Here is a 13,616-nt window from a genome sequence, read left to right as displayed (position 1 = left end):
TTTTTTTTTTTTTTTTTTTGAGAGAGAAAGCTTAAACTTTAAAGGAACTTAATAAGTTTTTGATAAATGGAGAGGTACTCCATAGTTAGTATTATTAGGTGATTTAATGTTTTTCTTATTGGAGTAAAGTATACATAAAATTTGCCATTTAACTATTTTTAAGTATATAGTTCATTGACATTAAGTTACATTCATGTTGTGCAGCCATCAAAGCATTCATCTCTAGAACTTTTTCATCTTCCCCCAAGTGAAACTCAGTACCTATTAAACACTAGCTTCCCATTATCGTTTCCCCTAAGCGTCTGGCAACCACCATTCTGCTTTTTGTCTCTATAACTTTGACTGTTCTAAGAACCTCATGTAAGTAGAACCATGCAATATTTGTTCTTTCATGACCAGCCTATTTCACTTAGCATAATGTGTTCCAGGTTCTTCCATGTTGTAGCATGTGTCAGAATTTCCTTCCCTTTTAAGGCTGTATTACTCCATTGTATGTATAGACCACGTTTTGTTTATCCATTCATTGGTCAGTGAGCATTTAGGTTGTGTCTATCTTTTGGCTATTGTGAATAATGCTACTATGAACATGGCTGTACAAATATCTATTCAAGTTCTTTGAATTCTTTTGGATAAATACTCAGAAATAGAAATGCTGAATCTTGCATATTCTTCATTGAATACTTTTAGCTTCTAATTTTATTTTCTAATTACACTTGTATAAAATTTTATATTGGGTCGTCGGGAAAGTCGTGACGTATTTTTTATGTTTTTCAATGCAAAAATGCATCATGACTTTCCTGATGACCCAGTAGTAAAAGACTTAACATCATATTGTGATGCATTGATTATTAGCAACATAAGGACTATTGACAAACCAGAAATCGAATCAGCTATTAAATCAAAAGTTGTCTGACTACTACTCTAAACAAATTTCTATTGTTTCACTTGATTTTTTTCTTGCAGTATTAAAGCCTTGGGGTTTAAAAAACAGTAGTAAAAAAGGTCGGATCAAGTTTAGGAGATGCAAATACATAGTGTTGAGACGCACTTTAGGAGGAAAACCTACAGCCACATATTATTTACTTAATTTATGACTTACTGGATCCATGTACATAGTTTCAGCTGTAACTACTATGCAGATGACTCCCAAATCATTATAGCCCCACTCACTTTGTTCAGCTACAGATCCTGCATGTTCAGCTGCTGTCAGATTTAAGCCAAACTCATTCTGTTCTATTTCTTCCAAAATTTTTATTTCTTTTAATACTCTATGGTCTTTGATTTCAGTTTGTGGTCTTGAAACATCCCATATGTTTTACATTATACATTAATGCCCCTACACTGCATTTTTCGTGCTAAATCTAACTTTGTAAGAGAGTTGACAAATGAATGACCTATTGCATGGAGTGAGGTCTGCCAACCCACAATTTATTTTTATAATTTTGTTATCTTTGCTTCTATAGCAGTGTTTTTATATGATTACTGCAATTTTTTTTTTTTTTTCATTTTGCCAGTGATTTTCAATCAGGTATCATTTTGTCCCTTGGGACATTTAACAATGTCTGGAAACATTTTTGCTTGTCATGAGTGGAGGCTGCTACTGGCATCTAGTGGGAGTGTCGCCGGAGGCTCACGGAGATGTCCAAGAGAGGACTCAACCCAGAGCAGTGGTGACTGGGCTCTTGTCTCCATGCAAGAAAGAATTCAAGAGTAAGACAGATGCAGGAAAGCAAAAGTGAAATGAAAGGATACATTTGATAGGAAAGTGCGGGTGAACTCAGAGAATGAGTCACCCCGAGGAAGTCATGGTCAGGGGTATTTATACCTCCCAGGGCAGGAATTGGTGATGTCCCATTGTCTGGGTTCATTCATCTCCTCCCCATGGGCTGAACCCTCCCTTTCCACTTTTTCTTCCTTATTTGGTTCCTCCAGAACTGTCATGGCATCAGATGCATTTTGGGAGTCATAGTAACCAAAATGTAAGTGAGATTATAATGACATTATAATTAACTAAAGGTCAGTTCCTGGTCATAGGTGTCAGCCTAGCTGGATGAAACTGGTTGTTGTTTTTCTCCAGCTGCAGGTATTGGATAAAGTCATTTGTTACTTGTGTAACCCCGAGGCACGTCATGTTGTACCCTAGAGAGGGTTGTCAATTTCCTAAGCAATCTATCCTGCCTCATAAATTCCCCGAGAGATTTTTGGACCTATTATATGGGTTGTCAAGGGACTGGAAGTCAGACTTTTGTAGCAGCTTTAGGCTAAGATTGGCGTCAACCCTACCTAGCCTGGGACTGAAAATTGCTACCTACCTGATCTAAGGGGTTAAGCCCTCCCTCCAGTGTGGTTTTGTTGAGGGCACCACTTTAAATCCCTGGAGGACCAGCATCTTTATGTGGAACTGCTGTAACCTGGAGGAGACAAATTTGACGAGGTTAAAAAGACATGGTCCAAATCATAGTGGAAGTATTATTGTATAAAGATCAATGGTCCTAGCAGGGGCAGAAACCAGGTTATGGAAGGCAAAGAATACTTTTTACAACCTGCCAGATGGAGTCACCTGTTGGATTTTCCCGTGCGAAATCTTGAAGCCATTAGGCTTGATCATATATCTTTTTGATATCTTCCTTATTTCCTCCACATCCTTCTAAATACATTTGCATTCACTTCATTTCAGACCTTCAGATTCCTGTCACTGTCCGTGGCTGAAATCCATCCCAGTAGAGTCTTTTACCTTTCAGTATATTGGTCACACTTGGTGCTTCAAATAAGATTCACATATGGCACTCCCTCTTAACACCAGTTCTTATTTAGCCACTTCTTCTTCACATTCTCTCTACTTAGCTTATATTTCTCTACTTAATATGCAAGTCTGTCATTTTCCAGTGTTCTTTATACTGGTCCTCTTTAATTTCCTTCTCTACTCAGACTTTAATCAGCTTCCTTATAAACCTTTCTATCACCCAAGTCCTTTAATTTCTTCCAAATTGGTGCTTCAAGAGCTAGTCTACTGCTGCTTCCTACTCTAGTCCTTGCTTTCTTCATACTTCTCATTAGAGTATGATCTTATGCCCCAAATGTGACCAACTAGACCTGTTTTGAGCCGACAGGATTCCCACTCTTGATCCTCATTCCACACCTGCTCTGCCTTGTAGACCCTCCACTGTACAGTGTTTCCTTTTCTTTCTTATTTCATCATGAGTTTGGTCCCAGAAATGCTATCTATTACATATCCAGTAGTCAGAGAGGCCACTGCCCTTAGCTATTATATTAGAAAAGTTTACAAGAGTGTTGGTTTCCCAATCCCCCCCAGAGAGGCTGGGAATGAAATAGAACTAAGAAGATTAAAATCATGCTGGCAGTTTAGTCTGGTTGCCGAAAAAGCAATTGTGAAGTGGGGTGCCAGGAGAGGCACAGGTGATGAGAAAAATAAGAGCTAGGAGAAAAACAGAAAATGACAATTAACAAGTTGAGTCTTCCATTGATCCCTGGCAGGGAATAATAACTTAGGTTCTTTTGTCCACCATCTCAAATCCTGGACCATATGGTATCCTTCATTTGGTTTTTTTACAAGCAGTGTAAAGGTGTTATAAGAGGACCGGACCAATGGTATTGTCAGCCCATGATGAATCTTGCATGGGTATCCTGCCATTTCCTTTAGTCTGATCTTTATAGGAGGTACCTATGTAGCCTTTCCAGGCATTCCCTTATCCCATACTATAGGATTTATAGCTGGTTGTATATGAACCAGGATGGGATCCTGGTTGAGCCAGGGTATGAGGCTAAGAGGGACATCAAATGATTGGATTCCCAGAATGAGTCAAAAAGCTATATGCTTGTGCCTGGAACCATCATTAAATCCCTTCCCATTAAGGAAATGGGGCACTCTGGCATAATTTGGAATTCCTAAGAGACTAGCTAGTCTCAGAGGTGACAGCAAAGGAGTGGGGGTAAAGTATCTTTTTCTGGGTTGGTCGTCTACCCCAGGGATGATACAAACTTTAGAGGTCAGGAGCCCTGCATGATCTGCCAAGACAAAGTAGGCGGATCCCATATCAATTTAAAAATCTATTGTTTTACCTGTTATATCAAGGATCACCCAGGGTTCTTCCCTAGTCATGAGATGCCTTTCATGAAGAGCCACTAGGAACCCCGGGTCCCTTTAGTCCTCCTCAGATAGGCCATTACGAGTTTGGGGGCTCCTCGTTCCGTTCAGAGCAGGGGGCATGCCCTCTTCCAGTGGCCTGATTGGTAGCATTGAGGATAGGGCCCAGTGGGCTCTTCCCTGGGACAGGGACACTGGTTGCTCCAGTGCCTTGGCGTTCCACAGTTAAAGCAGACCCCCTTTGGGGCTGCAAGGAACTCCCTTTAGACCATCTCTTTAACTCTATTGGGTGACCCTGAGGTTGCAGGGTGCTGCTGACAGCAACCGCTACCATTTGAGCCTACCGCCTGGCCTATCTGGTATCACCCTGGGTCTCGATTAATTAAAGACTCTGAATACCATATCCAGTAATTGAGCCATCAGGGTCTGAGGGCCATATTGAAGTTTTTGCAACTTATCGCTGATATCAGAAGCAGACTGACCAAGCAGATGAAATGCTGGCAAAGCAGAGATTGTACCTCAAGAGAGGAAGGATTAATATTGGTAAATTATTGAAGACCTCGACCAGCTGAACCTGGAACAAGGCTGAATTACCCCCCATTCCAGAGTAACCTCCTTGACTTTTTCATAATTGACTGGTTTGACTATGCATCTTTTTCATACCTTCAATTAGGCAAAGCATCATATGGTTCCTTTTAATAAGGTCTCCCTACTTTGGTTCCTTTTAATAAGACCTCCCTGCCCCAAATATAATTCCAGGCAGCGTCCTGATTTGGGACCGCAGTTACTTTCACTGGATGTCTGCCTGGCTGGGACATCCTATCTGCATGTCCTTGGGCTGAGAGCCAGATTCTGTGTTTTTCCTCAGGAGTGCAGCAAGTGGACATGACTATCTGGATATCTCTCCAGGTTAGATTAAAAGACATTGTTAAAGCCGGAATTCGTCAGTAAATTTACTTGGGTCCTCAGAAAAGTTTCCTAGGATCATTTTGCATTGGGCAAGGGCTGTCATGGTTAACAGGACGTGGATCCCTAATGGTCGCTGCATCTCCATTTGGAACCCCTCTGAGTAGAAATAGCTTGGTAGAATCCAGGTGATAAGAGGCTCCACTCCAGTACGTCCTGCAGGGCTATGTTCAGCCATGCCTTTTGGCAAGTGGGTGTATAGAGAAGCATAGGGTGGAGGTAAAGTAGGAGAACTTTTAGGTGGAGTAGAGGGCAAGGGAGAAGCTGAGGAAACTGGGTGTTCCGGCCCTGTAACTGGCTGCTTTGTTGGATTCCTTCCCTGCCAGGACAGTAGTGTTCCCGACAGGAAGGGGTCATCCTCTTGGATTATTTTCAGGTGGGGCAGCCAGGGGAGTGCAAGCATAGCAAATTTTACAGGAACCTCTCATCTCTGGGTTTTGATAGAGGGCCGTGAAGGCCCATACATACGGAATCTGTCCATTTTCTTTCTCGTTTACGAAGAGATCTAGTTGGGGAATTGTGTTATAATTTAGGGTCCCATTTCAGGCCAGTTTTCCCTGTCCCCTAGTTTATATTGAAAAAGAATTTCCCATGATGACTGGAGCAGGAAAACAGAAACTAGAAGATCAGACTAGGGAGCAAGGCATTCCCTGGCTCTTCGTGTGTTTGAACAGTGGAACTCAGGCATCCTGGGATGTACCTGGGTGGTCCACAATATCATGAGCTCTCGACCCCCAGTGATTCTGAGGTTTAGAACAGAACAGAGGTTTCCAGGCTGGATAGTAGGATGGAAGGCATGGAACCTTGCAGAATGGCTTTGGACCTCTCCTGAAAAAGGACCTCAGGCTGCTCAAAAAAGACCTGAAAAAGGCAAAACTCCTAGAGTAAAGCAGTGGGCCTTGGTGACAGTCAATGGGAATGACAAATGATCTAAAGATTGATTGGATTTTACCTGTAAGATCTGTCAGAGGCTGGTTTCCACACTGGTAATTAAATCTAGTCTGCAGCAGTGAAAGCACTGAACCCTAGCCACTAAACCACCAGGGAAGACTAATTCCAGGCCCCCAATCAGCACCAGTATATTGGGGTTGCCATGGGCAGTGGACTTACAACTGTCAAACCCAGAGGCCTACAGGAGACCAAAAGGCAGGAAAGGCAAAAGGGGGCGCAGGGGATAGGGCCTGGTCACAGAAGCAAGGATGGAGCCAGAAAAGTGATAGCAGGATCTGCAAATAATGAGCTGTAACAGATACTGGGACAGACAGACAAATGGATCCAATGAAAGAGAAATCAAGATGACCAACTTTTGGGAAGCTGTACTAATCCTGATACTACAGGAAATTGCCATGGGGAAAGAGGAAAAGTATGATTGTGGAACTGTACTTCGTTGCACAGATATTGTCTTGATGTTAGGGGGACTCCTAGAGCCAATCAACCCCAATCCATGACCAATTTATCCTGTCATGGGAATCTTCAAGCAGCAAGCACTCAGATGGCTTTTAAGAGTTTGACCCATGCCCGCAATGCATCTTAAGCCTTCTGAAGGCGGTATGGGAAAAGGAAAGAAAGCAGAAAAACAAAAACAGCTTTGTTCTTACCATGGGAAGATCAGTCCTGACACTGGCAAGGAGGTCTCATCTGGTTCACCAGAAATGTAGCCAGAGGTTCGTGGAGATGTCCAAGAGAGGACTCAACCCGGAGCAGTGATGATTGGGCTCTTGTCTCCATGCAAGAAAGAATTCAAGAGCAAGACAGATGCAGGAAAGCAAAAGTGATTTATTGAAAATGAAAGGACATATTTGACAGGAAAGTGCGGGCGAACTCAGAAAACGAGTCATGCTAAGGAAGTCACGATGAAGGGTATTTATCCCTCCCAGGGCAGGAATTGGTGATGTCCCATTGTCTGGGTTCATTCATTTCCTCCCCATGGGCTGGACCCTCCATTTCCCACTTTTTCTTACATGGGTCCTCCGGAACTGTCATGGTGTCAGATGCATGATAGAAGTCATAGTAACCAAAATGTAAAAGAGATTATAATGACGTTATAATTAGCTAAAGGTCAGATCCTGGTACTAGGAGTCAGCCTAGCTGGATGAAACTGGTTCTTTTTTTTCTCCAGCTGCAGGTATTGGATACAGTCATTTGTTACTTGTGTAACCGGTAAGGCACCTCATGTTGTACCCTGGAGAGGGTTGTCAATTTCCTAGGCTATCTATCCTGCCTCAGGTGGATAAGGGGAAAGGATGCTGCTAAACACCTTAAAATGCACAGGACAAAGAATTATCTGGCCCAAAATATCAACAGTGCCAGAGTTGAAAAACCCTGCATTGTGCACTTATGAAAAAGAATTTAAAATGAAAAAATGGGGTTTGATGACACCTTTTATTTATGTGACATTGATAGAAATCTTTGTTAACCTCTCTGCTAATTTTGTCTTATCATTTCTACTCACAATTTTTCTTTGTCCTGTTGCCTTCACTCTTTTTAAATCTAACTTTAAAAAAATTTTAACTATTGGGTTGTCGGAAAAGTCATGATGCATGTTTGCAACAGATGACGCTAGTTCATTTTTGGAAGTACTAGAGTCATTCACGTCTATGTTATTGCTATGTCATTTGACAGCTGATAGTTCTATCTCCATTCTAAAAAAAAATTGAGTGATTTGGTTGAGTTTTGGAGATTTTACAACAAGTTGAAGATGGAAGACCAAACTGCATTTTTGCCATATTTTAGTTTTCCTTCCATAAAGGGGAGAATGTGCGTCAAGCTTGTGAAAAGTTGCATAAAGTTTATGGTGACAGTGCTGTACAATAACATCAGTGTCAATGATGGTTCACGAAATTCCGTGCTGGTGATTTTTATCTCAACGACACTCCTCGGTCAGGGAGGCCCACCGAGGTTGATGACAACAAAATAAAAGCATTGATCGAGTCAAACCCACATTCCATGACGAGAGAGATTGCAAAAACGTTGAACATCCATCATTCAAGCGTTCACGACCACCTGAAGAAGCTGGGATACGTAAGCAAGCTCGATATTTGGGTTCTGCATGAACTCAAAGAAGTTCATTTGACGGCACGTATAAACATCTGCAATATGCTCCTTAAACAGGAGGAAAACAATCCTTTTTTGAAGCGACTGATAACTGGTGATGTGAAGTGGATTGTTTACAACAATGTGGTGTGCAAACGGTCTTGGACCATACGTGATGATTCACCTCAAATGACATCGAAAGCAGACATTCATCAGAGGAAGGTTATGCTCTCAGTGTGGTGGGATTTTAAAGGTGTTGTGTTTTTGAGCTCCTACAAGGAACCAAACAATCAATTTGAATGTGTACTGTCGGCAATTGGACAGTTTGAACGAATCCATCATCCAGAAACGTCCAGAGCTTGTTAATTGTAAAGGAGTTGTGTTCCATCGCGACAACACAATACCACACACAAGTATGATCACCCATTAAAAATTATTGGAGCTTGGATGGGATGCCACACCCTCCGTACTCACCTGATCTTGCGCCGTCAGACTTCCACTTGTTTCACTCTCTTTAAAACTCCTTGTGTGGTTTTCAATTCAGATGAGGCTGTAAATCAGCACCTTGTTCAGTTTTTCGCAAATAAAGACAAGTCCTTCTATGAACAAGGGATTGTGAAGCTCACTGAAAGACGGCAAAAGGTTATTGAACAAAACAGGCAATATATCATTAATTGATCTTTGTTCTTTATATAAATAAATTACCTTTGACGAAATACGTCATGACTTTTCCGACGACCCAATATTTATGTAAGCCAACTTTATATTTTTCTGTAACAAGGTCTAAATATGTATGAAATAATAAATGAAGTATACAGAGACTGATTAGAATCAGATAACAAAGGGTGTAGTGAGCAAAGGATGTTTATTATTTTCAGGGGAAGTGTTTTTTACCCACCCCCCGCCAAGAAAAAAATACTGTTGTTTGTTTTTTTGCTAAAGTGGTTCATGGCCTTTTGAAAACTTCTTTGAAAATAAAGTACATAAAGAAAATAAATAAAAAGAAATCCCACCCATTTAGTGAACCATGTCTTTTTGATGGTTTGGCTTTATTCTCTCTCTGAATTTGATAATCAGATAATTTTTCTGTTTCTTTTCTCTGATTGTTACCAGGACACTCAGTCACTTATCGGGAGTCCCTCAACCCGTATAGCACCTCATATTATTGGAGCAGAGGATGATGATTTTGGTACTGAACATGAACAGGTGATGATATTTTTTTCCTAAAAAACAATTCTTAATTTTCTGAGACGTTTGTTGCAAAAATGAACACTTTCTGGAGATTGACATATTTTGAAGGATTTGATGCTAAATCTTATAATTAAAATTAATCGGTGAATTGCATGGGTAATTGCTTATTTTAGCTTTAACAAGTAAAAATGACTGCTTTTAAAAGTGATGTCATTGGTTTATACTTAAGGACTTCATTTTGGAAGAGGGAAGTATTATAGTAAAGGGTTTTTTTTGTTTGTTTTTGTTTTTTATTTCAAATTTCAGTCGTTTATTGATGGTATATAGAAGTATGACTGGCTTGATTCTTGTCCTTGGTCTTGCTAATAAATTCATATACTACTTCTAGTAGCTTTTAAAAATAAATTTGGGATTTTCTACATAGACAACCATGCTGTCTATGACTAGAGACAATTTTTATTTTCTTATTTCAAAATTGGCTTGTTTTTATTTCTTACTACCTTTATTGCACTGATTAGGACTTCCAGTATGAGGTGGAATTGGAGTAGTAGACAGGATATCTTTGATTTATTACTGATCTTAAGGAGAAAGCATTCAGTCTTTTATCATAAAGTATGATGTTATTATAAGTTTTGTTGTAGATACTTTTTATTATAGATTAAAGAAGTTTCCTTATATTCCTAGTTTGCTGAGAGTTTTTATCATGAATGGATGTTGAATTTTGTTACATGATTGGGATGATTATATGGTTTTTTGGGGGCCTAGTCTCCTAATATGGTAAATTACCAGGGATAATTGGTCATAATGGATTTTCCTTTTTATATAGTGCTAGATTCAGTTTTCTATTATTTTGCTGAGGATTTTTGTGTTTGTGTTTATTGGTATGTAGTCTTTTGTTTTGTTTTGTTTTTAATTTCTTAGTCTGGTTTTGATAGTTGGGTAATGCTGGCCTCAAAAGTTTAAAAGTGTTACCTCCTCTTGTATTTTCTGAAAGAGATTGTGTAGAATTGATATTGTGTGTTTAGATTAACTTTATTTTCACTTTCATTTATTTAAATGTGAAAATTATATGGACATTATGATTCTACTTTAACTATTACTGTTTTCTGTTTTCAACATAGTTAAGGAATATACAGGTATTCTAGGAGATGTCTTAAAATCATACACCTCCCATTTCCTACCACCATTTCTGCAATTAATCCAAAAGAAAAGAAAAACAGCTATTTCATTATTAGGCAAAAGGCTTTCTATTACATTTTTGCATATTGATTTGTAGACAACTCAGCACCCTGATAATCATCTTCTAAACTTTAGTTCTCCCAAAGTGTTCTTTCTTGCAGCCTATCCCCAAGAGATTATTAATTTTCAGAGGAAGAGATTCCATAGCCTGTATTGCTAATATTAGTAAAATTTTTTAAATCTTGAATTTTTTTAGGGTAGATCAAAGTGAAATTTGGATCATTATATTTAATTGAGCTTACATTACATTTTGCATTTGTGTTGGAGTTATTGATGTATGATTATTTCTTTTTCTAGATCAATGGGCAGTGCAGCTGTTTCCAGAGCATTGAATTGCTAAAATGTCGCCCTGCTCACTTGGCTGTTTTTTTACATCATGTAGTTTCACAGTTTGACCCTGCAACGTTGGTAATATATTTTACAATTCAGCCAATTCAGAGTTCTTACATTGATCCACAAACCATAAAACTTTTGACTTCTGTAAGATAAGTGGGCAGACCTCTTTCAGTTTTCCATACATATTAGGATAGATATGAAAGATACTTAAAATATTATTAATTTATTTTTTAAAGACTTTGTTACATGGTAATGATTACATTGTTTATGGTCATCTACCTGTTCTAAACATTCCTACTCTGTGAGAATCTAACAGATTACAGTTTTCAGGATTTCTCACTTTCTCTTTTCCATTTTCTTCTCTACTATAGCTCTGCTATCTCTATTCAGACCTTTATAAACAGACCAATTCCAAGGAGACTCGTCGCATCTTCCTTGAGTTTCATCAATTCTTCCTGGATCGATCTGCAGTAAGTTACCAAGTTGATATTAAAATCTTAGTTCTAGTACATTGAATTATTGGCCTCTTACTTCTAGTCTTCTGTGATTTTGAAGTAATATTATTGTACTTTGTGACATCTATATTATATCTCAATTATTGATTACTTTTGACTATTATTTTATATCACTTCTTTTTTTTAATTAAAGTTTATTGGGGGTGACAGTGGTTACTAAAGTTACATAGGTTTCAAGTGTACAATTCTGTAATATATCATCTATATATCACATTGTGTTCACCACCCAGAGTCAGTTCCCCTTCCATCACCATATATTTGATACTGTTTATCCTCATCTACTACCCTCCTCCCCCCTTACCCTGTGGTAACCACTAAACTATTGTCTGTGTCTATGAGTTTTTGGTTTTTTGTTTTGTTCTTTGTTGCTTTCAGTTTTCTCTCCTACGTATCAGTGAAATCATATGGTTCTCAGATTTTTCTGTCTGACTTACTTTGCTTAGCATAATAATCTCAAGACCCATCCATGTTGTCACAAATGGCACTGTTTCATCTTTTCTTATGACACAATAGTATTCCATGTGTATGTATACCACGTCTTCTTTTTTTAGTCATCTATCAAAGGACACTTTGGTTGTTTCCATGTCTTGTCACCGTCAATAAATCTGCAATGAATATCAGAGCACATATAGCTTTACGGATAAATGTTTTTCAGATATTTTGGGTAGATACCCAGGAGAGGAATTGCTGGGTCATATGGTAATTCTATTCTTAAGTTTTTGAGGAACCTCCACACTGCCTTCCATAGTGGCTGCACCAATTTACATTCCCATCAGTAGTGTAAGAGGGTTCCTTTTTCTCTACAGCCTCTCCAGCACTTGTTATTACTTGTCTTGTTGATGATAGCCATTCTAACTGGTGTGAGGTAATATCTCATTGTGGTTTTTATTTGCATTTCTCTGATGATTAGTGATGTTGAGTATCTTTTCATATGTCTATTGGCCATCTGTATGTCCTCTTTGGAGAAATGTGTATTCAGATCCTATGCCCATTATTTAATTGGATGGTTTGTTCTTTGTTGTTGAGTTTTATGAGTTCCTTATATATTTTGGATATTAGCCCCTTCTCTGAGACATTGTTTGCAAATATCTTCTTCCATTCAGTTGGTTGCATCTGTATTTTGCTGTGCAGAAGCTTTTGAGTTTGATATAGCCCCATTTATTTATTTATTTTAGCTTTTACTTCCATTGCCTTTGAAGTCAAATTTATAAAATCATCTTTGAACCGAAGGCCCATAAGCTTAGTACCTGTGTTTCTTCTATGCAGTTTATTGTTTCAGGTCTTATGTTTAGGTCTTTGATCTTTTGGCATTAATTTTGGTACATGATGACAGATATCAGTCTAGTTTCATTCTTTTGCATGTGGCTTTTCAATTCTCCCAGCTCCATTTATTGAAGAGGCTTTCTTTTCTCCATTGTATGTTTTTGGCTCCTTTGTCGAAAATTACCTGTCCATATTTATGTGGGTTTATTTCTAGGTTCTCAAATCTATTCCATTGGTGTGTGTGTCTGTTTTTCTGCCAATCCATACTGGTTTTTTGTGGGAGGTCCTGGGCAGGGTTGTTTTTGTTTGTTTGTTTGTTTTTAATTAATTTCAGATATACAACCCAGTGCAGTAGCTATACTTTTTACCCCTCAAAGTGGCAACCCCATCCCCCAATCTGCTGCACCACTCTCCCCCATTTCATACATATCTATTACAATTCCAGTGACTCCACTCCCACACTATACTCTACATCCCGTGACTATATATATATTCAATTAGAGTTGACATACAATATTATACAACATCAGCTTCAGGTGTACAGTGCAGTGATCATAAAAATTGTATTGAGATATCAATAGATGCAGAAAAAGCTTTTGACAAAATCCAGCAGCTATTTATGATAAAAACTCTTAGCAAAGTGGGAATAGAGGGATCATATCTCAACATAATAAAGACCATATATGATAAGCCCACAGCAAACATCATACTCAATGGGGAAAGGATAAAAGCTTTCCCCTTAAGATCAGGAACAAGACAAGGCTGCCCATTTTCACCACTTCTAGTCAACATAGTTCTGGAAGTTCTTGCCACAGCAATCAGACAAGAAAATGAAATAAAAGGCAACCAAATTGGAAAGGAGGAAGTAAAATTGTTATTATAATGAGATGACATGATACTATATATAGAGAATCCCAAAGACTCCACCAAAAAACTGTTAGAACTGATAAATGAATTTAGTAGGGTAG

General features: G+C 38.7%; 1 protein-coding gene across 6 annotated transcripts in view; it reads left to right on the top strand.

The window, feature by feature from the left end:
- ARHGEF12 (Rho guanine nucleotide exchange factor 12) overlaps positions 1-13,616 on the top strand; it is a 231,353-nt gene that overhangs the window by 135,601 nt on the left and 82,136 nt on the right. For all 6 annotated transcript variants that reach the window (XM_019663597.1, XM_019663594.1, XM_019663593.1 and 3 more), the window contains 3 exons: positions 9,218-9,310; positions 10,832-10,942; positions 11,242-11,340. In XM_019663597.1, the coding sequence (XP_019519142.1) occupies positions 9,218-9,310; positions 10,832-10,942; positions 11,242-11,340 (303 nt within the window). The remainder of the gene's footprint in view (positions 1-9,217; positions 9,311-10,831; positions 10,943-11,241; positions 11,341-13,616) is intronic.

This window comes from Hipposideros armiger, unplaced genomic scaffold (assembly GCF_001890085.2).
Source record: "Hipposideros armiger isolate ML-2016 unplaced genomic scaffold, ASM189008v1 scaffold_396, whole genome shotgun sequence".
Lineage (NCBI taxonomy): Eukaryota > Metazoa > Chordata > Mammalia > Chiroptera > Hipposideridae > Hipposideros > Hipposideros armiger.
Note: the sequence above shows the minus strand (reverse complement) of the source record. Positions and strands in the feature narration are given on the sequence as shown.